The sequence below is a fragment of the Berghia stephanieae genome, chromosome 1 (assembly GCF_034508935.2).
Source record: "Berghia stephanieae isolate SIO BIC M18660-M18661 chromosome 1, UCSD_Bste_1.3, whole genome shotgun sequence".
In the NCBI taxonomy this organism is placed as follows: domain Eukaryota; kingdom Metazoa; phylum Mollusca; class Gastropoda; order Nudibranchia; family Aeolidiidae; genus Berghia; species Berghia stephanieae.
Genome location: NC_088360.1, coordinates 67209547 through 67233799, shown reverse-complemented (window position 1 = coordinate 67233799; position 24253 = coordinate 67209547). Strand labels below are relative to the sequence as shown.

The following is a 24253-nucleotide window of genomic DNA, read 5'->3' as shown; positions in this document are numbered from 1 at the left end:
CGAATTTGCGTCAAAATATGAGACGAAGCCGCTTCGTATATGCTATTTTAAAAAATTAATTACGACGCTGTTTATTGATGAATATGACTGAAAGTTGGCACACAGTTAGAAAAAAGGTCATTTTAGATTATGTCAAGCGACAAAACTCGCGCGATTACCAGAAGACCGTTAAAAATAGATTTTTATTCTTTGGAGTAAAATATTTCTAAAACTACCGGGCGTGGAGGTTTTGTCGCTGACAAGGTAATACATGAACATTTCTTCTTTTTGGTTGTAAAATTTCATATGAATATGACGAGTACTTTTCCTGTATTTTACAAAACACCATCCTAATTTGCTCTTCAAGTTTCAACCTTTTAATCTATTTATTACGCAAGATACAACCAAAGGTCGAAAAAAAATGCCGAAAAAGCGTCCCATATTTTCACGTTTTTTTCCTCTTTGCGGGTCATCCAAATAAATGACACCTTTGAAACTGCATAACTTGTTTATTTATGAATGGATTTTCAAAATTCAAAAACCTTTTTACTCAGTGGAGATAGGGCTTTGATTTTAGACAAATTTTTCCTCAAAAAGAGAAAAAAACATTTTTCATAGTCCTTGCTACATTGTTACACTACATCATTTTATAAGGTTCAAAAGCACTACTGTCTCTGAACTGTTAAAGTGTTGGAAAATATCAACAAAAAATAAAAGATTTAAAAAAGGAGAAAATAAGTCACTGTGTATGTTTACAATTCCAAGAGGCTAATTGTGATGTTTTCTGAAGGCCTATGCCAGCAAGACAGAAGTGAACATGACCAGTGAGTTGGTGGGTGACAATGATTAGAAGCTAATCTGGCTTTTATTTCATTTACAAATAATGCATTTTGATTTATTTGTGAATGAGTACCTGGCAATATGCAGTGACAAATATTTGTAAAACACTCCCCCCCCCCCAAAAAAAAAAATACCAAAAAACCCCCACAAAAAACACAACCCCCCCCCCCCCTCTAAAAAATCCCAAAACAATACAAATTAAAAAAAAGAAAAAACAAAAGAATTTTTTTAAACAGAAGAAGAAAAAAAACCCCAAACAGATGAATGCCATTTTAATTCCCAGTTGATGACGTATGTATGGGATGAAAATTATCTTTTAGTCTCACAACAGAATGAACCATTATTAAGCATTATTCAACATTATCGAACATTGTAATGATGTTTTATCCCTCAGAAAAACACTAATTAATGTAAATTACTATAATAAAAACACACCGAGCTGTCTTCTGTATCACTGTGTCTCTTCTTAGTTTCATCCATCATTGGATTGGTAAGCAGACGTTTCCACAGGTAGTCTCTGCGACATTTCATCTTGGACATTTCCACCATCTCTTGTATCTTTCCCCTTAAAAAATAAAAGCATTGTTCTTTAAATACTTTAGGCTTGCTTTGATATTGTTGTTAAAAAGAAGAAAAGAATAGACCAAATTAAATGTATTTGAAAACTCAGTGAAAATTAGAATTAAAAAAAAAAAAATGCTCTCTCGGTTGTGGTAGTTGTGGTTCTTGTATTCAAAAGTTCCCATCTCTGTAGGAGCAATCATCAATAGAAATGCTACTGGGAGTTACATCTTCATTCCCCATATATCCCAGCCATTCCCAGCAACATGCCCTTTCAGGACCTGCTTTGCAGTGAATATCAACAAAACCTAAGGACAGACACTCAAAGTTGCCAGACTCTACCTGCCGATCCCTTGCATCAGCCATAGTCAGCCTTATGTTGGGTGTTCAAGGTTAGGAGACCAGTGAAACCTCTTCATTTTGACAACTCCAAAACAACACCAAATACTGTAATAAATTTTCCCCCCCATTTTCTCTGTTTATTAATATGCATAAATGTTTCAGTTCATTTGTTTTTGCAATCTTATGGATTTCTTTGGCCATTTATTTAAATATTTGTTTCTTTTTGGCAGTTATACAGATTCAATAGGTGCCTTGTGAAGATTACATACATACCAGTGAATAAAGTTTTACATTGAAGATACAACTATAAATGAATCCCAAACATTTAAAAAAAAAACTGCTGTGAATAGATAAAACACTATTAAGAAAAAATATCTAAAATAATAAATGCACTCCTCCTCCTCATTTATGAATGCCTTCTTACCGTCCTTGATCACATAGTAAGTTGAGAACCTTGTGAAGTGCCATCTGGTGTCTGTTTGAATAGCCTCTGTAGTTTATGTGATGCATCCTCTTTGTCCTCATGACCTCGATGGGTTTCTTCACACCAGAACTAACTTCCACACCAACAGTGTCTGACAATGTAATGTGTGAAAAAAAATGAGTAAAAACATTTCACAATGCAACGGCAGTATTTCAATTTCATGTGAACTTTTTTCATTTTATTATGGAGAGAAACATTTTAATAATACTGGTAGTGATAGATAGCTGTGAGTTTTTAATGATGTGTCAAATGATTGGAAGACATTTATATAATCCAAAAAAGCATTTGTTGAGTGACCAATTGCTCAACCACCTGCTTTGCCCTAGCAGTGGTTGCTCGGACATAACCCGAATGAGTCTGGAGTTGACCGTACCTTTCCCAGGTTGCTAGGAATTTTGAACATCTCTTTTAGTTTTAGCCAATAAGGGTTTGAACCTGGTACTATATAAGCGAAGCGTGGAAAACCAGAGGCAGTTCTTGTAAGTTTTGTCCAGCTGAACAGAATACCGCCTTTCCAGTGGTCCTGTTTTATATTATGTTCTTTTGCGGTGTTTCTTAATCGTGGATGTGAGGAGGGAGACAAGAAGGATGAATGGTAAGTAGAGTTGTGTCGTTCCTATTTGTGTTATAGATATAATTTAGTTTCTGTAATAAATGTATCGTGTTTGTAAATATTGATTTCCTTAATTCTATTGTTACCATTGTCTGGCCATGAAACACAGACTTTCTCCTTCTTTCTCTTCCCTCTAATCAGGCTAGACCCAGTGCAGTGGCCTGAACTTCCACTCTGAGGGAACTTATCAATGAGTTCAGTTCCCTCTGTCTATCTTTCTTAGTCTTTTCTTTTCTCTTCTTATTTTGTTGACATTTCGGGATACCTGGTTCTACGGACTCTCCGAGAGCAGCCCGATTCGTCACACACCCAACAACACCCCCCCCCTAACCCCCTCCCTCTTCCAATAAATCAACCTAAACTCTTTTACATCATTGTCAATGCTAAATGTCAAAATGAAAATGTCACAATGGATCACAAAGAAGGTGGTGATAAAATAAGCACAGATGTTCAGTAACTTCACAGATGGAGAAATAATACAGTACAGCTTAGGTTTCTAGGAATGAAGGTCATTATTATGTCTGAAGTGGCTTTGAATGCAACATAACATTACTATTGTCACTTGTAAAATAATAAATATTTAAATTGGAACTTCCATTGGATAAGAGACTCACTGTACTATCTATATTTATTTTTTCATTTCAATATTCACACCATACCAACTCCCTAATGATAAAAAAGGTCAGAGACCATTATGATTTACCTGAAGCCACTTTTTCCAGTTGGAGACGAGGGTGGCAGTTCCTTTCTCGTGTGAGAACAGTAAAGAACTTCAGATTGAGGGTCATATGATCTCGTTCAGATGACTTTGAGTTATTGATGATGACAAGGCTTGCTAGGTATGGTTCACTCTCATTCCCAATATTTTCACTATTTCTGTCAGTGATGTTGGTGTTTGTACACTTCTTATGGCTTTCTGCATCCGTTTGTGGGGGTACGTCAAGCAATTGGAGTTGGACAAGTGCAAATTTGTCCGCCTTAAGTTAAAATTTTTTTTAAAAGTAAAAGAATATATTTCTTTTTTATTGTCTTATAATGATTCACATGATTATGTCATGTTAAAAAAAATGACACAATAGAAATGTTTTTAAAAATCAACACAGCGTAATGATTGATATTAAAAATAAAAGACACTAATTGAAAGTACATTACAATTGTTTAAATTGTAGAAAAATAGTGTTAGCTAAAAAGATGGTAATAATTCCCCTTTACAAAAAAAATACAACAACAAAAAAAAACCCCAAAAACCCCAAAACAAACCAAGTCTGAATTTAGAAAATAAGAACTCTTTTACCACTAGAAAATGATTCAACAAAAGTACCTGCTATCCTATTTTAAGTTATTATTTTTTCATTACACGTTTGTTTAACTGATTATCAACATTCCTTTTAGAAATGGTCTAGGAACACAACATCTTGCAATTCTTTTTTTTTTTTTTTGTATGCTATCAGACACTGAATTTATTATCCATTTCAGCCTTAAAAAGTCAAAATTTCAAACTCATGTTCAACAATATCAAAACATTGCCTTTTTAAAAATGACATAGAATAAGAATGAATGTGTATTATTCTAGTTTTCTGTAAAATTATAATACAATGCAGAGCAGACATATCGACAATGTAATAATCTACTCTTTAAAAATAATAGGGTGGCGGGAAGGAGGGGGGGGGGGACAAAATTGTTCCATACAGCCAATGTTAAATTTCTGTCAACAACCAAAGACAGAACTGCCATCTTTTCAAAATAAAAAAGAGCGAATGTATTTTGTCATTTAGGAAAAACGAGGTCAATGAGGAACCCAAAAGCTAAGAGACAAAAGCACAAATTATTTCAACATAAAATAGAAAACCGGTTTTAAAAAAACAATAAAAAAAGCAATGTGAAAAATGGAGGCCCATAATGACAAAAAAACAATTACAGTTACAGGTACAATGACCATACAAATTTAGTACGACACCAGAAAATGTGAACAATGTAATACGCATAGTAAACTAAGCAGGAAGTGGAAGCAGTCAAAAATCAATATTGGTTTCTAGTACTTTGCAATTTAGGTCAAAACACAATTTGTAAATTCCATGATTGAGAATCTGGGAAAATGCAATCAAAACGGAGAAGGCAGGAACATCATTTAGTGTGAATCTGGAAAGGTTGGCAGGTCTGAACAGAATTACTGGCAAATTAAAAAACTATAGAACTTTATAGATTGATATACAAGTAACTTGTGACCATTTTATATATCAAGGGTAATTTTATCACCATTGACTCAAATGATTATTAATGAAATTTGCTAGGGCAAAATGATCTGTCTTTTGGTTAATAGCATCAGTTTAGATGAATTGGCAGATTGGCTTTTACCTGCAGAAGAGTTAGGTTTGTTAAACATTTCCTCAGAGATTTTAATAGTTTATGGAATAAATCAATATAGGTGACCTCATTTTATTTTATATGTCCTATTGGAAGAATATGTTTGTCAACAGAAAACATGGTTGAACTAATTTTATCTGTCCACTCAGAAGAATAAGTTTGTCAAAAGACTTTTAAAATAAATATGTGTCTGTGCATAATCCATATAATTTTGTGATTTGTCCGGTCAAAATCCATCCCATGTTTTTTAATGTTTTCATGTTAAATTTACAGTGAAGATGCATTGCCAGAATCATTTGCACACACTTACAGACTTAACAATCAAACCAATTTGATTGTTGATTGCTCAAAATATTTGTCTCAATCTATGGTAAATTCACAATAGTATAATCATTAAAATACGAGGGTGAGTCAAAAAGTAATGGGACAAATCTCCTACTGAGTTCATTTCTTTTTCATGTGACATCATATTTGGCTAAATTGAACTTACCGGCAATGAGGGGACATCATCTTGAAGATGATGAAGAAGCCAAGACGGTTGTGAAAAATTAATTGCCTGAAAGTTCCGTCAACTCAGTTTTACGAGGACAGAAAACATGGCGTTACAAAAAGGTGGACTGTGGTTATCGAGAGAGGTGGAGACTATGTTGAAAGGTAGCATTCTACACGACTAATGCCATTCTTTAATTTGAGATATGATGCATGGTAATGCGTCAATTTGTTTTAAAGTAATAAGCAGAGTCCCATTACTTTTTCACTCACCTTCGTAGATATGTGCCTGTTCATAAAAGCCTTTATTTCCCCTACAAATATATTGCAGATTCTCAACTAGTAATAATAATATAATAATAATCATCATCATCATATTAAAATATAATAATAATAATAATTAATAATAATAATAATAATAATAATAATAATAATATAATAATAATAATAATAATAATAATAATAATAATAATAATAATAATAATAATAATAATAATAATAATAATGATAATAATAATAATGATGATGAAATTACTTGATCAGACAATGCTTATAACTAGTGTAAAACACCATATTATTTTTGTTTTAAGGAGCAAAAGTTTGCTTTTGCTACACAATGGCTGTTGCAGGAATTATTTTAGTCCTTTTTAAAATTGCCGTAACGAAATATGTCACCAAGGTATAAATTCTTGTATAATCATTTATTTTATTATTTCTTTTCTCTCCCTCTGCATCTTCGGCAGATGTATTATTCATTCTATTTCTAGATCAACCTTTTGGTACCAAGACTTTTCACAAGGAATACATAAAGGAAATATAGTATGTGCAAGTGCAAAAATGTTTGGCTATTTCACTTTATGAAAAACAAAATCTTTAATATCTGAGGAAATAAAGCATAAGATGGATTTGAAAAGCAAAGTCAAATTATGAATGGATGAGAAATTTTTATATCTTCTTAAATGCCATATTCAAGATCAAATTTTCTCCTCTTTTTTCAATTTTGTCAAAAGTCATGACTAATGAATACATTGTATGGGTCTACTAAGCCTTTGAATACACTGTATGTGTCCACTAAGCCTTTGAATACAAACAAGCCAAAAACCAACCCTTAACAAAAAATAATGAGCAAGGTATGATAAAAACAGGTTTTTCTGAAAGATAATAACTCAAAGATTTTTTTCTGCAGTGGAAAAGATTAACGCAATGTTTAATTATAATTGTTCATAAAGTTTAAAATGCAACTCGAATTCAGTATTTCATATCCTTGTAGGAAATGTCAATGGTTGGATTTTGAGTATCAATGTGGCAGGAACGGTAACGTGGATCACAGACATTTTTAATTTCAAACTAATTTTAAACTACAGCAGACTGATTTTTCTTACATGTAAATATATATCTCACTATAACACAGGAATCACAAAATTATCCCAGTTATTTTATTGAATACTTTAGCAAAGTTGGCCTACTCTGCGTGTTGCTTTTTGTGACAAAAAAATTCATGAGGATTTCTGAAAAAAAAATTGCGGTAACTACACTTCTACTCCTTTTTACTCGAAATGCTATCTCTCGATATTTAATGAATGTGTTAAATGATTTAGATTAGAGCAAAAGAAATGTTTGATCAGATGGGATGTGATTTTACAACAGCTGTGAAGTATGTAACTCAAATAGAAAACAATTACTCACAAAAGAATACCCCCCCCCCCCCCCCAAACATGAACAAACTAATACGCAAATAAAAAAAACTGAAAGAGAGAGAGAGAGAGAGAGGGGGAGGGGAGAGAGAGAGAGATAGAAAGAGAGAGATAACTTTAATCTGGCTGATCTGTAAATTATTTGGGATAGAATGAATGCTATTATCTTTGGTAAGGAGCAGGGTGGTAGGTCACTGTCTATTTTGGTGGTGATAGGATGGGGAAAATAATGTACAGAAGTCCTAATCCTACCGCAATCTTCATAGTTCTAAAAGCACCAACCATGCGTATCATTGTCATGTCCTGTAGGCCCATGTGTTTCAGCATGTATTCGTACAACATGTGGCCTGGGAAAGGAAGCTCCTGGAGGCAAATGGCATCTAAAACAAATGAAAAGAGACCAGGAATTAAGTCATTTGAGATTGGCACTTTGAATAATGTGCACATCAGTTGTGCAGGAACAGCAGTAATAACAATATACATAATAAAAAATTCAAAAAGCAGAACAATAATGATAACAATAATAATTGGAGTGATAGAATATTACAGAATCATTCAACACGGTAGTGATAAGCGAATTTGAGAGCATTTATTAAATAATTAGAAATACAAATATAGTGCAATAACATTGTCGTACAGATGGACATCACAAAATAAAATAGCATGAATTATAAGAAAGGCAGTGACCAAAGAGTGCATTCTACTCTTGGAAATATAACTCTTGATATATTATAAGTAAAATTTAAACATTAAATGAGGCTTACCTCTATAAGGTGAAATCTGATGACAATTCTGCTGCTAATACATGATTTGCATATTCCTTCACTGAAGAAGACCGGTTTCCCATGATTCTTCACTATTCAAAGGCGGTATGGCGATTATGTTATAGCTGCTTCATTCACATTCTTATTACTGATGAAGCATATTTCTTAACTTACAGGGTGGCAGAGGGTGGTCAGTGAAGGAATGCATACCATGTAGTACTAACAGAATTTTCATCAAATTTCACCTTATAGATATTTTCTAAATTCCATTGGTACTCATGAATAAATTTTATTGGACAAGAAATAGCAAGGACTATCTTGTAAAATGTCTCATCTTACATCTTAAGTGTTCCTATTTGCTTGGGCTCCTTATATAGTGCTTTGAACACATTTAGTGGATATTACTTTAAATAAAAGCTCACTTTTTCCAGGGCTTTCAAAATTTTAATAAGTTAACCCATTTCCTAGAAACAAGTAAAATAATTTCCTTATTTTTCCTTCCTCATTATGAATTTTCTCTCTTGGATTAGATAATCAGCACTTGATCACATATCAATAAGAGTAGAGGACAACATAGATATTTCCCAAACTGCAAACAAATCTGGATCCTCACCTTCGAGAATGCAATTTCTGGAAAAACTGGGTGGATATGGGTAGACCTGTTTGAAATCCGACAAGAAACAGTCCAAATCAAATGCTGATGGAAAGGTGGAGCTCTCTTTGTTGGCGAGATATGATTGGACACATCTCAGATGGAAGTCGTGAGCAAAGGAATGGACGTGTATCAAGTCCTTGTATGCATCACATTCATTGACAAAATTTTTTTGTTCCTGGTTGAGAAGAGGTATGATTATTATTAATGATTTTAAATTGTATAAAGTAATACATATACACAATCTGTCTGATTCTAAGGCATTAGCACAACATTTGTTGAAATGCTTCACTTAAAATTATAAATTCAAATCTTAAATTGATACCCAACCTTGCTCTCCTCCAAAATAAAATCAGACAGCTTCCTGCTGGACGTCAGCTATAGACGTATCATTCTTGGTCAGTGCCAGCATTTAGTAGTCAGATATAGACGTATCATTCTTGGTCAGTGCCAGCATTTAGTAGTCAGATATAGGAAAATGATGGTATCCTACTTTTTTCGAAAGACTGCTGACTTTTAGTTGGTTCATTTCTGGTGCAGTGGACATGGCGCTTTAGGGTTCAAACTCTATTACAGAAAAAAACCAGCATATCATGAGGCCAATGAAAATTACCAAGATGAAAATTGAAAAACCACTTTTTATTTCACTCGTTTCGGCTATGTGATTTTCTGGTATGACACTTGTCTTGTCGAGTCCTTGGAAAAGGCCCTTAACTCACATCCTCTGACTGTACTCAGGTGTAAAATGAATACTTGGCGGTTAACAGCATTGTCTCTGTCTGAAAAACTTGTACTATCGCTTGACAAGTGTCATGTTACATCCTACATGTAAGTGTTGCTCTAACTGGGAACCCCTTATAAAGCACTTATTGCACTATATAAATGCTCAAATTTTAGATTTTCACAAGAGATTATGTATTTCTTATCAAACTCAATATAAATTTGGCTTTGATCAAGAATCTGAAGAAAAATGAAATCTTTTATTTACCTACCTCTCCCTTTCTCAAAATTAAAAAAAAATATCAATAATCAAAATTTATTTCTAAATTCAACAATTTTGGAGTAGACACATAGTTCTTGGTATCTAACCTATTGTTAATTTGACGTTGATCAAGAATCTGAAGTCAAAACAGCAAAAAATCAGAAAAAAATTGTCCTCTCTTTAGAGTGTCACATCCTCCTCGATTGCTGATTGCTCAGTAAAATATTAGGAGCAGACAGATTTTCGAGGGACTGATGGTCACCATGCTACTCCCCCAGTTATTTAGTCATAGACGCTGGCATTTCGCTATAATTTCCTTTACCTCACCCCAGACCATCACGGCTAAAAATCTAATCATTACTGGAGCACTTAAAAGGTCAAAGAGTTATGAACAAACTGTTCTGAATTGATATGGAAATAAGACAAAATACTTGGATGATGGGATGACAGACTGCGCTAGGGACTGCCTTCCAGGGTACCACAATTTTGGTATGAAATGGTTTTTTATTTTTTGTTTTTTTGCAAGAGTCTACTATTATTACTACTATCACGCTGCACTGTCCTGCAGCTAATACCCGGGCTAGATTGAAACCTGCCCCAAAGACAAAATTTTACCAGGCGATAAATAAATGGAATTTTACTCTTTTTTATTCAAGCAATCGTTTAAACTTTTAAAATTTCCAGTGTTTCATTATATATAATATAGAGTTAACTGCAACACTTGAATTAGTAACTCAACATGAGCTATGACCTGAAGTGTGCACATGTTAATTCAAATATAATTATTTTCTTACTTCTTGTCTTACGATGACTTGCAGTTGAGAGCAGTCGATTGAGTACATGTTGACACAAAAGTACTCTTGTCTAAAACTCAGCTCCATTATAATAATGCCACCTGCAAGAGTTTTCTGAAGATAAAAAGTCAAGTCTGATGCTTTGTCCAAATTTTGACCTGGAGCTGTATTGGCAGCTTGCCTGAAAATAAATTAAGAATATCATTAATGAGAGGTAATTTGATCATCATCCTTAGAGCAGAAATATCTTTACAATTCATTTCAAAAGCTTACTTTACAAACAATTGAATTGATGTGCACATATTTGCAGGGCAAATCAGTTTGCTTTAACATTGTTGTAATGGTCAATTTTTTTGCATTGGTTTGAGAGTTTTGCCATTAGAACAGTGAGCCCATGACAATTTGGGTTATCAGACATGCAAATGAGTATATGTCTCACAGAATAACGTATTCGTTATGTTAAACATAATTATCTATAAAGAAATCTACATCAATATCTTAGCATCAAATCTTTTTATTCTTTAAAGAACATAAAAAAATATATATATATTATCTTAAAAATCAAATTACGCCCTTCTGTACAGCATCATAATAGAATATAGATTATCCATCTAACAAACATCTTATGTCGACAGAAATTGTCCATGTTGTCCAAAGTGAGCAAGTCAGGGGTTAATGATCTTGCCCAAGGACAAAAAACAAAAGTGCCTAAAGCAGGGCTCGAATGTGGGTTCTTCAGAGTCACAGTGCAATGCCTTAACTACGCGGCCACAATTAAATTATCAATAATGAAAATTTACATGTTTATTCCGGAAATAGAATTCCTTAGATATAGAGCAATTAAGAAATCATATAATAATATCAATAATGATAATAATAATAATAATAATAATAATAATAATAATAATAATAATAATAATAATAATAATAATAATAATAATAATAATAATAATAATGATAATAATAATAATAATAATAATAATAATAATAATAACAATAATAATAATAATAATAATAATGATAAGAAAAATAATAATAATAATAATGACAATATCAACATTAATATTTGTATAGCTCATTGAATAATTATTATTACAAACAAAACGTCATTTCTTCAATAAAATAATCAAAAATGATAATTTTCAAACCTTTTTACAAGTGAAGGTTTCACATTGAAGAGAATGAAATCCAGTTCAGTAACTAGATAGTCTGTGTATTCCTGGATGAATCGATGTCTCAAGTCATAATGCCAACCTTCTTCTTTTTCCATATCAAGCTTTCCTCTTCCTTGGGTCCCTACAACATTATCACATATGGAGCCTTTCCGACTGGATTCGGCTGTTTCACTAGTTTTACCTCCCTTGCCACTTACTGTTGACGTCCCTGAACTGTGACGTGACCGCTGAAGAGATAAAAAATATGTGGATTTTAATGAAGCAATGAAACTATTAATGGCATGAGGACTGAGGTGGGAACTGAAAACCATGGTTCCAGAGAGAAAGTGGATCCACCAAACTGAGGATGCAAAGCACCCAAAATTTAAGGAGTGACATGGGAGCACATATAGTATGGGACATTCATGATTCACAACAAAAACCACTGTTTTCACTGCTATCATCAATATAACAGAAAAAAAAGTAATGAAATTCAATTTCGGAAAACTACTGAAGCAATGTAACGCAGATATGATCTCTCGATTACCTCAAAACAAGATCAAGAGATTGTTTCATTTAACTACATAAATGATCTACCACTCACTACGAAGGAAATAGCGGAAGCAACCAGAATGGACTCGATATTGTCGAAAATTCTTCAATTCACTCTGGATGGTTAGCCTAACAAAATCAATGAGAAAGATTGAAACCTTTCTTTCAATGAAAAATAGAACAATATGAGCAGCTTTGGAAAATTATGACATCCTTACCCTCATAGAGACCCATGACAATGACTGTTTCCCTTAGAACCACAACCTTATCACCACAGAACATGTACCTCCTCTTTCACAGAGGTGGCTCTGTTAATTGAAAAAGTTACAAAATGCATCACGTGCATAGGCTCTAGAATAGTATACACTAGAGCCCGACCCATCCCTGTAATCTTTTAATAATAGCTATTTATATGCCTCATACAGGAAGGAAACAGAAACTTTTCCCTCCCATTAGATACTCTCTCAGAACTTAACCATCTACTGAATAAAGTGAACTCATATAACTGTGTAATTCTTCTTGGTGATTTGAACTGTAAACTGTAAACTGAGAACTTTTTAGGCTTTATGAGAGAGCTAAAACTTGTAGCTTTATCAACATTCTTCCATCAGCAGGGGTGTAAAACCACTGTAACATATCTGCCCAAAGACCCATCTACAAACCAACACAAATTGATTACATTCTCATATCCCCATGATGGGCAACTTCAATCACAAAATGCGAAATAAGGTTGGGACTGTCAATAACTCGCAGTGGAAGGCGCTACCACCAAATTGTCCAAATTATTCCTTATTTGTAAACAACATTCAATCAAAATGTGGTATAGACACTTTGTGTTTAACAGCAACAGCAGTGTCACTGATTCAAGTATGTGATATGCATCTATACACTGATCTTTATTCTTGTAGTGTACGTAAAGGTCAAAATAAAACCCTGTATACTTTGATCCTTTTTCCAAAATTCCTATCTTTCAAAAATATTCCTCTTTGAACTTACAGTTTTATGTGACTTGTCAGGAGTTGCAGGGGTGGTGGCCTGTGATGAGTTGATGACGGTAGTGGCTGTGTTTAAAGATAGGACAGAGATGGAAGACATCTCTTTTGGCTGATTTCCTGAGTCCATTTGGCAGACAGTTTTCTGAACCACATTATGTCTCCATTTGGCACAGAACACCATGGGTGTAGCACAGTAATGGAACAAACGACCAGTTCTCTTTAACTGAGTTAAATATTCTTCCTATACAATTGAAAGAACACATTTTTTTTAATGATCTTCTTTGGAAAGAAAAAAAATAATTATAAATAGGTATGATTTATAAATTGGTTAGATCAAAAGAGGAATTTTCAAAATTGCTTATTCTATTGAATGATGAAAGCTTGCAGTAATGATGATGGCGAAGTTGATGATATGATGGTGATAATAATAATAGTAATAATAATAATAATAATAATAATAATAATAATAATAGTGATGATGATGATGAAGAAGACGATGATGGTGGTGGTGATGATGATGATGATGATGATGATGATGATGATGATGATGATGATGATGATGATGATGATGATGATGATGTTGATGATAAGGAAAATGGTGATGGTGATAGTATTTCATACCATAACAGGATGATTTGAGTGTGCTTCCGAATTGGCCTGTGACCATCCCATATAATAAAGCTGGCGTAATGTGCTCCGTTCTTCCTCTGTGGACAATAATAGAAAAACGCTGTGACTGATCTACACATTTTTCAGTCCATCTCAAAATGGAAAATAGCAAAAAAGATCACAATAAACATTATTGTTAAATATTTCTATGGAGCAAAGATCCTAAATTTGAATTCCAAAATAATAAATAAATTATTTCAATCACAGAAAAATTTCTACATTTAAAGTACAAAAGGAATTGACTGGCTGTCATAAAAACAGAAGTAATTTGTCAAAAAATATATGAAAAGAAGGTTATAAACCACAAGTTCTCATTTCTCCCTCCCCCCCCCCCACCCCCTGAAAAAAATCATACAGAACGAAAGAATGTAGCTACATTCACTGAAAGGAGAATAATGAAAAGATACTAGAAAAAACAACAACAAAAAAAAATAATAAAAAATACAAAACTTCTCAGATAGCCAATTGTTTTTTTTAGTTTTTTTAATACATCGTGAAAGGAATAGATAAAAAAAAATGACAGAGACAAACTTCTATAAAAGTTCTCCCTTTCTGAACTTACCAAACAAACATCTATAAGCAGTAAACATTCAACATTTTATTATCATGCAGTTAAGCATACATGCACATGCTTAAAGTGACTTACAAACAATGACAACAAATAGAAACAAAGTTATTATAAGCAATGAAATCCAATTTCTTATTTTGTATTCAAATCTTTTGTAACTGTGTTAGCTTGGGTCATGAATCACAATTGGACATAGTCAAATGAGTGAAAGATTTGGTTGTACAAAACGTTCTTTATTCAATGTTAACTATTAATCACACCCCCCCCCCCCCCACACACACACACTTTCTTAAACACACACACACACAAACACACACACACATCCACCCACCCACACACACACACATAAAAAGCAACTGACATTTAGTTAAGCGCTTTCCATGAACCAAACATTTCAAACTCTTAATCTCTTTCAGAAACACACACACACACACACACGCACACAAGCACATGTACACACAAAGAATTCAATTACAAAAGCAGATAACACAGTTATTCATAATCTAAGTTTATATTAAAATTCATAAGTTCTTGAGGAACATGTCACATGCTGGCAACTCGTAAATCTCGGATACTTACAACTAATCAATATTCAAATATAATAATATAACCTCATACAAAACAAGTTACACCAAGGCAAAACAAAAAAAGGAGCAAAATGATTTCAAACAGGCTCAGTAACAATATTTTTTTAAAAGCCAGCGTCGCTCAACGGTATGGTCTTTGCTTCCTACCCAAAAGATACCGAGTTTGATCACCCGCCGCGCTGTGTGGCCTTGAGCAAGTCACCTCGTCCTAACTCACTTTGCAGCGCTGCACTGCGGCTGACGCCTGGGTTATTCCAGTCTTCCCTTGGAATAGACCCTAAAGAAAAATTTCCCCATGGGGATGAATATAGGGAATTTTATTTATTTATTTATTTTTTTTGAAATTAGATTCAACATTTAACATGAGAGGTTCACTTAATATACACACGACAGTGATACCATCAAGCCTAATAATTTTCTCAGCTTATGTCCAGGTCAAATTATTTTTAATCCAATATCTGGAAAGAAAACATATCTTTTAAATAGATTGCCAATGATAATTGAAGAGAAGTTTTGTGACATATCTCAAATTGATACATTATCTAGACTTGCCCTAAAATTTAATGTTGGAATCCTCTCTATCACTTTTTATTCCATTCATTGTAAATACGAATAAAGAGTGAACAATGGGCACTGAAACAAAAGATAATGCTATCACTACCAACTCTGATAACATGAAGAAAAAAATAATAATATGATTCATAAAAAAAATAAATAAAACAAAACAAAAAAATACCCAAATTGGGAAATAGGGTTTCACATATGGGAAACAAGCATTAGATTTAATCAGGGTATCCAAAAAAAAAAATATTAAAAAATCAATAAACTTCAAAGATTATAGCATCAATTCTTACACTGAACAATTAGGAAATTGGTACCAAAAAATTTTTTAATGACTCTTTTTCAAACTTCAAAAGCTCACAAGTGTAAATAAAATAAAACAAAAAAACAAAACAAAACAAAACAAACAAAAACCCCAAAAAAACAAAAAAACACACAAACACACAAATCCAAGCCATGCAACACGACACATCAGAATATATCAGGGAAAAGCATCAAATTTATTGTGAAAAAAAACAAAAACATAACGAACATCTCAGCTTTGTCAGCAGACAGCTATTCATGATCTTCTTTCCCCAATCTGTTCCTTACCTTTGATACACATCTTCTGAGTGTCGAGAAGTTGGAATCCGTGTTGGAACACCTGGTCTTGAATTCCAGACACAGACACCTTTTCATCAGTGGGATCTTTACGACTAGAGGTACTGACTTGGGATTTGTCTTATGAATGGGATATGAATATATCATGTAGATTACCAGACCTTGAAAATCTGATTGATTTATTAGCATCACGCCTTCTTCATCAGCTTTGCAATGAATTAAATTGCCTACAGAACTCAAATATCTTTGCTGGCAATATGGAATATGAATTATAAAACTCAACTTTTCAAATTATTATTTTAATATGTCTCAATTCTCAAATCACCATTTTAAAGACACTGGGAGTTGATGTTATGTTATGAATAGTACAATTGATTTTGTCGATGCTGAATAAGGCCATCAGGGCCAGATTAATGATGAACAGTCAGCAGTTTTATTTGTTTCGATGTACAATAGGTATTGCTTACTATAGTGGTAACTGGTCTCCCGAAAGAAAAAAAAAAAATATATTGAACAGAGGAAATACTCAATGATGCATTTAAAGTCTTAAGATTTTAAACTTATCCTCAAACGGAACCCCTTGATTGAGTGATCTACCACACATTTTCTTTACTAAACTATCTCTATACAATGTGCTGATTAACTTGATGCAGCCCTTGCCAACTTCAACATACATCTTTACAAGTCAACAAGTATCATCTATTCAGAGAATAACATAAGGAATGTAATCCTCATCTCTCAAGTAATTGGAAAAAATAATTATTGATCACTCAATCAAGACTCTAACAAATTTCAGAAGCTTGGCTGGCTGATTGGTGAGTTCAGACATGCAGAAGTGATGAATTAAATGGACAGAAGAATCATACAATGACTAAAAAGAAAAAAGAAGATATGAGGTGAAAACCAAGATCAAAAGATCAGCACTCAGAAAGATGGTTTGATAAGAAAACATAGGGTTAATAAAGAGAGAAAATTAATACCAAAAAAAAAAAAAAAAGAATACCCCCCCCCCCCCCCCAAAATAAAAACAAAACAAACTCAACAACTCCCCCCCCCCCCCCCCCCCCCCCCCCCCGAAAATGAAGTAATATCCACCCAAGCTGAGCGGATATTCACAATTTAGGGCACTATAGTAGACGCCATTGTATAATTAATGACCCTCAACATATCTTATTATTCTTCCAGAATAAACACCAGTATAGCTATGCAATTGGAATAATGTTTGGCAGTAATGTTGATATAAAAAACGCAAACTATAATTTCCCAAAGGAATTTATAGTTCGAGGTAAAACACGCAATATGTTTTAATCTAGCCCTCATGGTTAATCTTAAAGTAAAATATAGTGTTACAATAAATGTACAAGGAACAGTTGTTACAACAATCAACACGTTGATGTCAGTTGTGACATGAGTGTTAAATTCAGGTGATTTACAATGAAAACACAGGTTAAGATTTCTATTCTCTAAGAGACTGGAAAGGAAAGAGTTTTGATACACATGGTAATACTGGTGGAGTATATGAACTAAACATTTATGATAATCTAGTCTTTAAAAAATTTTTTGGCCAAAGAACACGGAAATACTGGTAAATATAAAAATTATAAAACTTTTTACAGATCGATATACAAGTAACTTGCAAATCATTTTAAAAGTAAAGATTAGTTCTATTACCCGTTGATTATCTACAATATTTATTTATATAAATAAATTGATCAATAAATAAACTGATAAATAAATAAATAAATAAATAAAATAATGCCTTTAATTTTTTTACTCTTGTACATTATACCAACTTATATCATAAGAAAATCTATCAGAAACGTAACTCAGACACAATCAACTACTGATACTTGAACTGACCAATTCTCATCTATGTATAAACATTTTGTAATCTTGGTTGAGTATCAACGTGTATCTAAAATTAAAATTCTCATATTCTCTCTTCAAATGTGTTATTTAATAGTCTCTAGGGTATTTTCACAAAACAAACTATTAGTATGGGTGCTTTGAAAGAAAAAACCAACATCACAATATCTTACCTTGCCTTGAGTTCAACCTAATTTCTTGGGCCTGGAACCCATGTCGACAGACAGGATCTGATGAAAAACTACAAAGTAGTTGATCCAGAGACTTTGGGGGACACAAGTTTTTATACGTCTGGTCAAAGGGCAAGATGTGCTTCCTGGAATGGGCGTAGGCCTTTTCTCTCTCCTTGTGAGACAAACTGCTGTGTCGACGCTGGTAGTCCTTGGATGGAGCATGGTGACGAATCAGGCTATCAACTTCTGCTACAGACTGAGTATAAGGGTTTTGTCCCTGTGATGGATGAAATGATAAGAAGGTAAAAAATAAAATAAACCAACAGGACAAATTTTAAAATAGACAATCAATTTATGTCAAACTATATAAAAAATATGGGGGAGCCAGGTGACGTAATGCCAATCATGGAAAATGAAATCAATAAAGGAATATCATTCAAGGTAAGTTGTCACCATTTCAAGGTGATACGAAGCTGCTAGAAGCTGTGGACTATAAAAAGTAATAAATAAAAATGACTATGACACCTTCGACAAAGAACAAAAAAACAAACACGGAATGTTTCAGGTTCAGAACCCTTCTTCAGCCAACAACAAAAACAATGAAAACATAAATACATTACTAAAAAATAACCAGATCGACAGCAGAGAGATGTTCTCTGCCATCACCTGGTTTTTTGGTAATATGTTTTCATTGTTTTTTGTTGTTGGCTGAAGAAGGGTTTTGAACCTGAAACGTTCCATGCTTGGTATTTTGTTCTTTTTTTTTTTATGAAGCTGTTATATTCATTTTTTTGTTTATTGTCTCCAATTACCACAGGATGGTTGAGGTCTGAGAAGGTCATGTGATGAAAAAGTCCCATCTTCTGAGCCACAATACTGTCCAAGATGTGACTTCTTGCATTGTTCCATTGAATTAGACGACCCACTGTCTTCTCTACTTGGCTGGCCATGTCACTAGCCCAGTTGTACAACAGCAGAGTTAGCTGGAAGAAAAACAAAAACAGGATTGGTATTATCATTGAGAATTTCTCATGAAATTTGTAACCTATTATTTCTCTTATTATACTTTTTTTTTCTTTATGAAGAACCTTTATTTTTTTTTTAGGAATAAGCATAACTCTAGGTTGCTGTAAAAAACAGTACTCCATAAGCTAGGGCAAACAAGGGGACTTGAATAAAGCCGCACAGTGCGGCAGATGGGATGCGAACCCATGACCTCCAGATTACAAAGCTAAATATATGACTGTGCAACAAAGTCCCTTATTTATAACTAACTTTAAAATATGAAAGCAATTTAATTTTCTTTCTTAAAATGATATTATCATCTTCCCATCAGTAAATCTTACATATGAATTTTCTAAAAATACTATAAATGTTTTTACTGATTCTTCATTAAATAAATGTTTCCATTCATGAAACAGCAAGAAATATTTCCAAGTTCCCTCTAACCTGACAAGATAACTGACCATTTTCACCAAGAAAGCAATAGACTTGTAGTGGAGGAGATTATAATCACGCCCCTTGAGCTGGCTTGGAAAGTCAGAACAGTTACCAAACAACGGCAGTGATTATTAATCTAAGCAAATTATACAGCTAATACCATAGTATGTATTTAATTTAAAAAAACATCTGTTCTATCATCCTAATCAATCGTATCAACGCACAAAAACAATGTGTAGCCCTAAATGTTTCTGAGAAATCAAGTGAGAACTTGTCACCAAGCTGGCATTCTAAAAACAATAAAAATAAGCAGAGAAACGTCGATTTCTTTAATCCTGTTGTTTGTAAACAACCAGCTATGTTTGTTTGAGTTGGCTTGAGGGAGTGTCATAAATCCAGTGGTTTGATCGTCCAAAATCTACTGGTAAATTACATCGATGTGACTCAGACTTCAACAAATTGTGGTTCAATGAGGCCAGAGTAATTGGAGCATGAGTCATATCAATGTTCTCTTGGTAAAGATGATAAGGTACCTTATAAGATTAGAAGGTAACAGAAGCCTGCCTATAGTTGATGAAAACTGATATCATACAGCCTCTTCACTGAAAATTTAAAACATTTATAAACTATTAACTTTTCTCATCTTACCTCTTTATTCTCACACACAATTAGCAATAACTTTTGCCTGGGTACAAACTGCTTCTCTACACAACTAGAGTCTGTCTGATCCATGCTCTTGGAGTGGCTGATGTCTTTCTGCTCTTTCTGGGTGTCTGCCTGGTTCAAAACTTGAGGCAAAAATCGTTGGCCTTTGCGATAGACTAGATGAATGGGGCATGAAGAAAAATAGTTGTGGAATTAAGTTTTCACACCTCTAATGTAGGATTTCATTTTTTTTTTAAAGAAAAGAAATATGTATTATGAATGTTACATAAAAACACTCTTTTGAGGCATATCTTTTGTTGATGTAGTCAAACCTACCTTAGCGACCATATCCACATAATGACCACCTGTCCATAATGACTGCCTTTGGTGACACCCTCGACTTTTTTCTATATATTAGTTTACCTCCACTGAACAATCCCTAGTCAAATGACGACTAAAATATGTGACCAAAAAAAATAAAATTACCTGCCTATCGAGACCAGCTTAAAAAAACACAAGAAAAAAACCAACAACATATATTTGAAGAAGAATAACAAAAGAGGCTGGTAAGTAAAAAAAAAAAAGTAAAAGAATCCAACAGGCTGGATGATTGGAGGTCGGGAAAGTTAGTGAAGATGATGAGATGGACTGGAGACAGAAATCAAGTGTGCCGAGTTTTTAGTCTCTTTAGTCATCATTTTACCCTATATAACAAATTATCCCAATTGATGTAAGATAATCATTTACTTGGTAGTAAATAATATTAATGTAAAGAGCAGAATAAAAATAGCAAGAATAATGCATTGCTGGAATAAAAGAAAAGGCTTTAAGATTTATGGTAAGATAAACTTGCTAAGACCCTGGTATCATGGACGAGTGAACTGTTGGAATGGAGATTCCTACCTCTGAGAGTACTGGCACCAATAGAGGGCTGAGTATCTGGATCATCCTGTACCATGGCCTGCCACTGGTCAAGGTTACGCCCAATTGCCATCATGTTTACTTTCATGCCAGCAGATGAGAACTTCTGGATTAGTGTCTTGGCATTGTTTTCCTGTTACATAAGAAAGAGTATACAATTGTTGTAATAAATAAAAAAAAGAAAGAGTGAAATAGAGGAAGAAAGAACAAACAAACAGCAAATATGCATTATTTGGTGAAGCAAAATTGGGCAAAAACTGGTAGAAGAAAAAAAAAGAAAAAAAGTCAAGAACAGTTCTCTGAAAAAACATTTTTTTTTCTTAAATTATATAAATAAATCAAATGGACCACATAGAAAAACAAACTGCCCGATTTAAAAATGTTAAAATTTAAAAGAAGAGAATCCTTTTGTCAACGAATGCTTTGTTCTGGTTTGAGCATGATTTTTGCAGCTATTGCCCAAATCATTCAAATGGTATTTGACGAGCGAAGAATTATCAGACTGTTGTAAAAAGCCATCGATTAATGTTGTTTGTTTCAAAATTTATTTATATATTAATTTGTGTACTTATTTATTAATAAGTTTTTTTTTGCATGTTTAAAAACAAAAAAACAAACAAACAAGCATCCAATATACTGAAAATTCACATGACCCTATATTTTATTTCACGATGATATAAAAAAAAAACCCTGAAACTAGAGATATGCCCAACCTCACCTGACAAAAGGGAGAGAAAATATTATTCACCTTTTGACAAGCTACAAAGAAACCCCCCCAAAACAAGTAAAATAATAGAAGTTAACGTAAGTAAAGAAAAATCAATGAAGTAAGAGCATACCTTAGAAGACCTTTTACAAGGAGTAAAAAGAATGCCTTGTGGATCCCCAGGAGGATTCTGGAGAACCTTAAAGATCCTGAGGGTCGTGTCTGATGAAATGGTGGGGATGGATTGTAACAACTCCTTCATGACAAAGTCCATACAAAATCGACTCTGGAACTGGAAACTCACTTTCATCATCGCTGGTACATCTAGAGTAGTATGGAATAGAAACTGTTAATGTTTTTGTTATTGGAGTTATAAAAGGGTAGACTGAGAAGTCTTGATGCCATTCTTGTATTTTCACCCGGTAGTTTTCATAGTGTAATGTGAGTGGCTTCGTGATTTTTTGGTTTGACACTCGCTTTTAGACTGGTAGGTCCTTGGTTTGAGTTCCACTGTTGTGGGTGATGCAAAGTTGAGTCCTTGGAAAAGGCTCTATACTCACACTCTCACTGCCCTCATGTGTAAAACGGGTACCCGACCAGTATTAGCTTTGTCTCTGTTTAAAAAACATATTGTAACAGCGCCCTACTTCCACTACGAACATGTTACATGTTGCTTTTGGCTTGGGACCCATTGCCAAGAACATTGAGCACATCTAGTAGACATTGAGCTAAATGAACTCTCAATTTTTTTAATTTGAAAAAAAAATAATATCATAATGTATCATATTCTATTTTCAACACAAAATATTTTTTTAAAAAGTTGTTAAAAAAACCCAAAGCTCCACACACCAATACTGTGACAAAAGCTCATCCAGGGTTCCATGGTAGAACAGAAGACTGGATGTAGACTGCCTGTCTCTCCTTCCTCATACTTAGTCATTTTCTGTCTATCCTGTGACGTCACATCTGGAAAGATTTTGTCTCCTTGTTGGCTGACTGCTCCAAGTAAGGAGGACTGACGGGATACCTGACTTTGGGGTATTGGGGAGTGCTCAGTTGGAATTTTGGAGAAATTCAGCTGCTGGAAAACCATAGAAAGAGTGTTATCATTTGAGAGTGAGTGCTTTGTACAACGTGCAGCATTGTAGGCTTATGGCTATTTTCAGGTTGTCAATAATAATAATATATATAAAAGGATACTGTAGTGAAAATATAGATAATCTTAATTTTAACAAATAGCTTAACAGAATATATGCATGGTTCAACATTGACTAGCTCTCTCACATTGGCTCAATGTATACCAAGTTATCTCATAGCTATCATAAGATTTTGAAATGGAAACCAGCTATGATTAAACATGGTTGTCTTGCAGTTAGTGAATTGTTGGTATAATTTCATTCCATTCACATTTTATACTTTTTTAGGTGTGTAATTTACTTCTTCACCTTAATAATCACAAGCTCATTATATACAATCCCTGCTCTCATGTCCTTCATTCAAAACTACTACTACTACTACTACTACTACTACTACTACTACTACTACTACTACTACTACTACTACTACTACTACTACTCCTGCCACTACTTCTCCTACTGCTGCTACTAACTGCTACTACTAACTGCTGCTGCTGCTGCAGCTGCCACAACTAATAATATGCAATTTTAGTAATAATATCAAGTTTTTAATTTGAAACTAATTTAATAAACCATCGTTAATGTGTTCTTCATGTTCTCAATTGGTCAGGAAAAAATATTGCTTTGAGGTTATTGGGACACAGTGTTTTAGAGTCTTGAAAATAAAAGCATTAATTTCTTGCTTGCCAAATCCAGAAATTTTGACTGATTGATAACATCAAAGATTGTTTGGCTTTCACCCTGAAGTGACAATTCCTGACTGACCAGGGATACATTTTATTTATTGGGTGTTCACAAAAAAATGAGACATTATTCAAACGGTTGAAAACCCTTCACACATATGCATAAATCAATTTTCAAGCAGTATTTTTTTTTTTTTAAATCATCACATTAAATTGAGAAACAAAGATGTAAGCCAAGTTCTAGTAAACCATGCAAAAAATTTAAATATCAGACGCACACATAATTTAATGTTCTAAATGGGCAGTCAATCCAATATTTTGTTGGATAACAATCTTTCCTTCCAAATTGAAATTGATTTTCTCATCTCATTTTCAGTGATCTGCTCTCAACATTCTTGACTTCTTTCCTTGAGGGTCTCCACCATCTGTTGCCTGTATA

The 24253-nt window shown here is 33.5% G+C and overlaps 1 protein-coding gene across 3 annotated transcripts in view; it reads right to left on the bottom strand.

Moving 5' to 3' along the window:
* The window catches only part of LOC144979961 (KICSTOR complex protein SZT2-like), a 143683-nt gene that overhangs the window by 5263 nt on the left and 114167 nt on the right, over positions 1–24253 (bottom strand). For 2 of the 3 annotated variants that reach the window (XM_078927314.1, XM_078927322.1), the window contains 16 exons: positions 22845–23076; positions 22129–22319; positions 21272–21422; positions 20372–20544; positions 19096–19266; positions 18284–18560; positions 16236–16364; positions 13881–13966; positions 13261–13500; positions 11707–11960; positions 10559–10739; positions 8744–8960; positions 7649–7746; positions 3523–3796; positions 2147–2297; positions 1255–1384 (listed from right to left, as the gene is read on the bottom strand). In XM_078927314.1, the coding sequence (XP_078783440.1) occupies positions 1255–1384; positions 2147–2297; positions 3523–3796; positions 7649–7746; positions 8744–8960; positions 10559–10739; positions 11707–11960; positions 13261–13500; positions 13881–13966; positions 16236–16364; positions 18284–18560; positions 19096–19266; positions 20372–20544; positions 21272–21422; positions 22129–22319; positions 22845–23076 (2955 nt within the window). The remainder of the gene's footprint in view (positions 1–1254; positions 1385–2146; positions 2298–3522; positions 3797–7648; positions 7747–8743; positions 8961–10558; positions 10740–11706; positions 11961–13260; positions 13501–13880; positions 13967–16235; positions 16365–18283; positions 18561–19095; positions 19267–20371; positions 20545–21271; positions 21423–22128; positions 22320–22844; positions 23077–24253) is intronic. The other variant, XM_078927331.1, reaches the window with a different exon arrangement.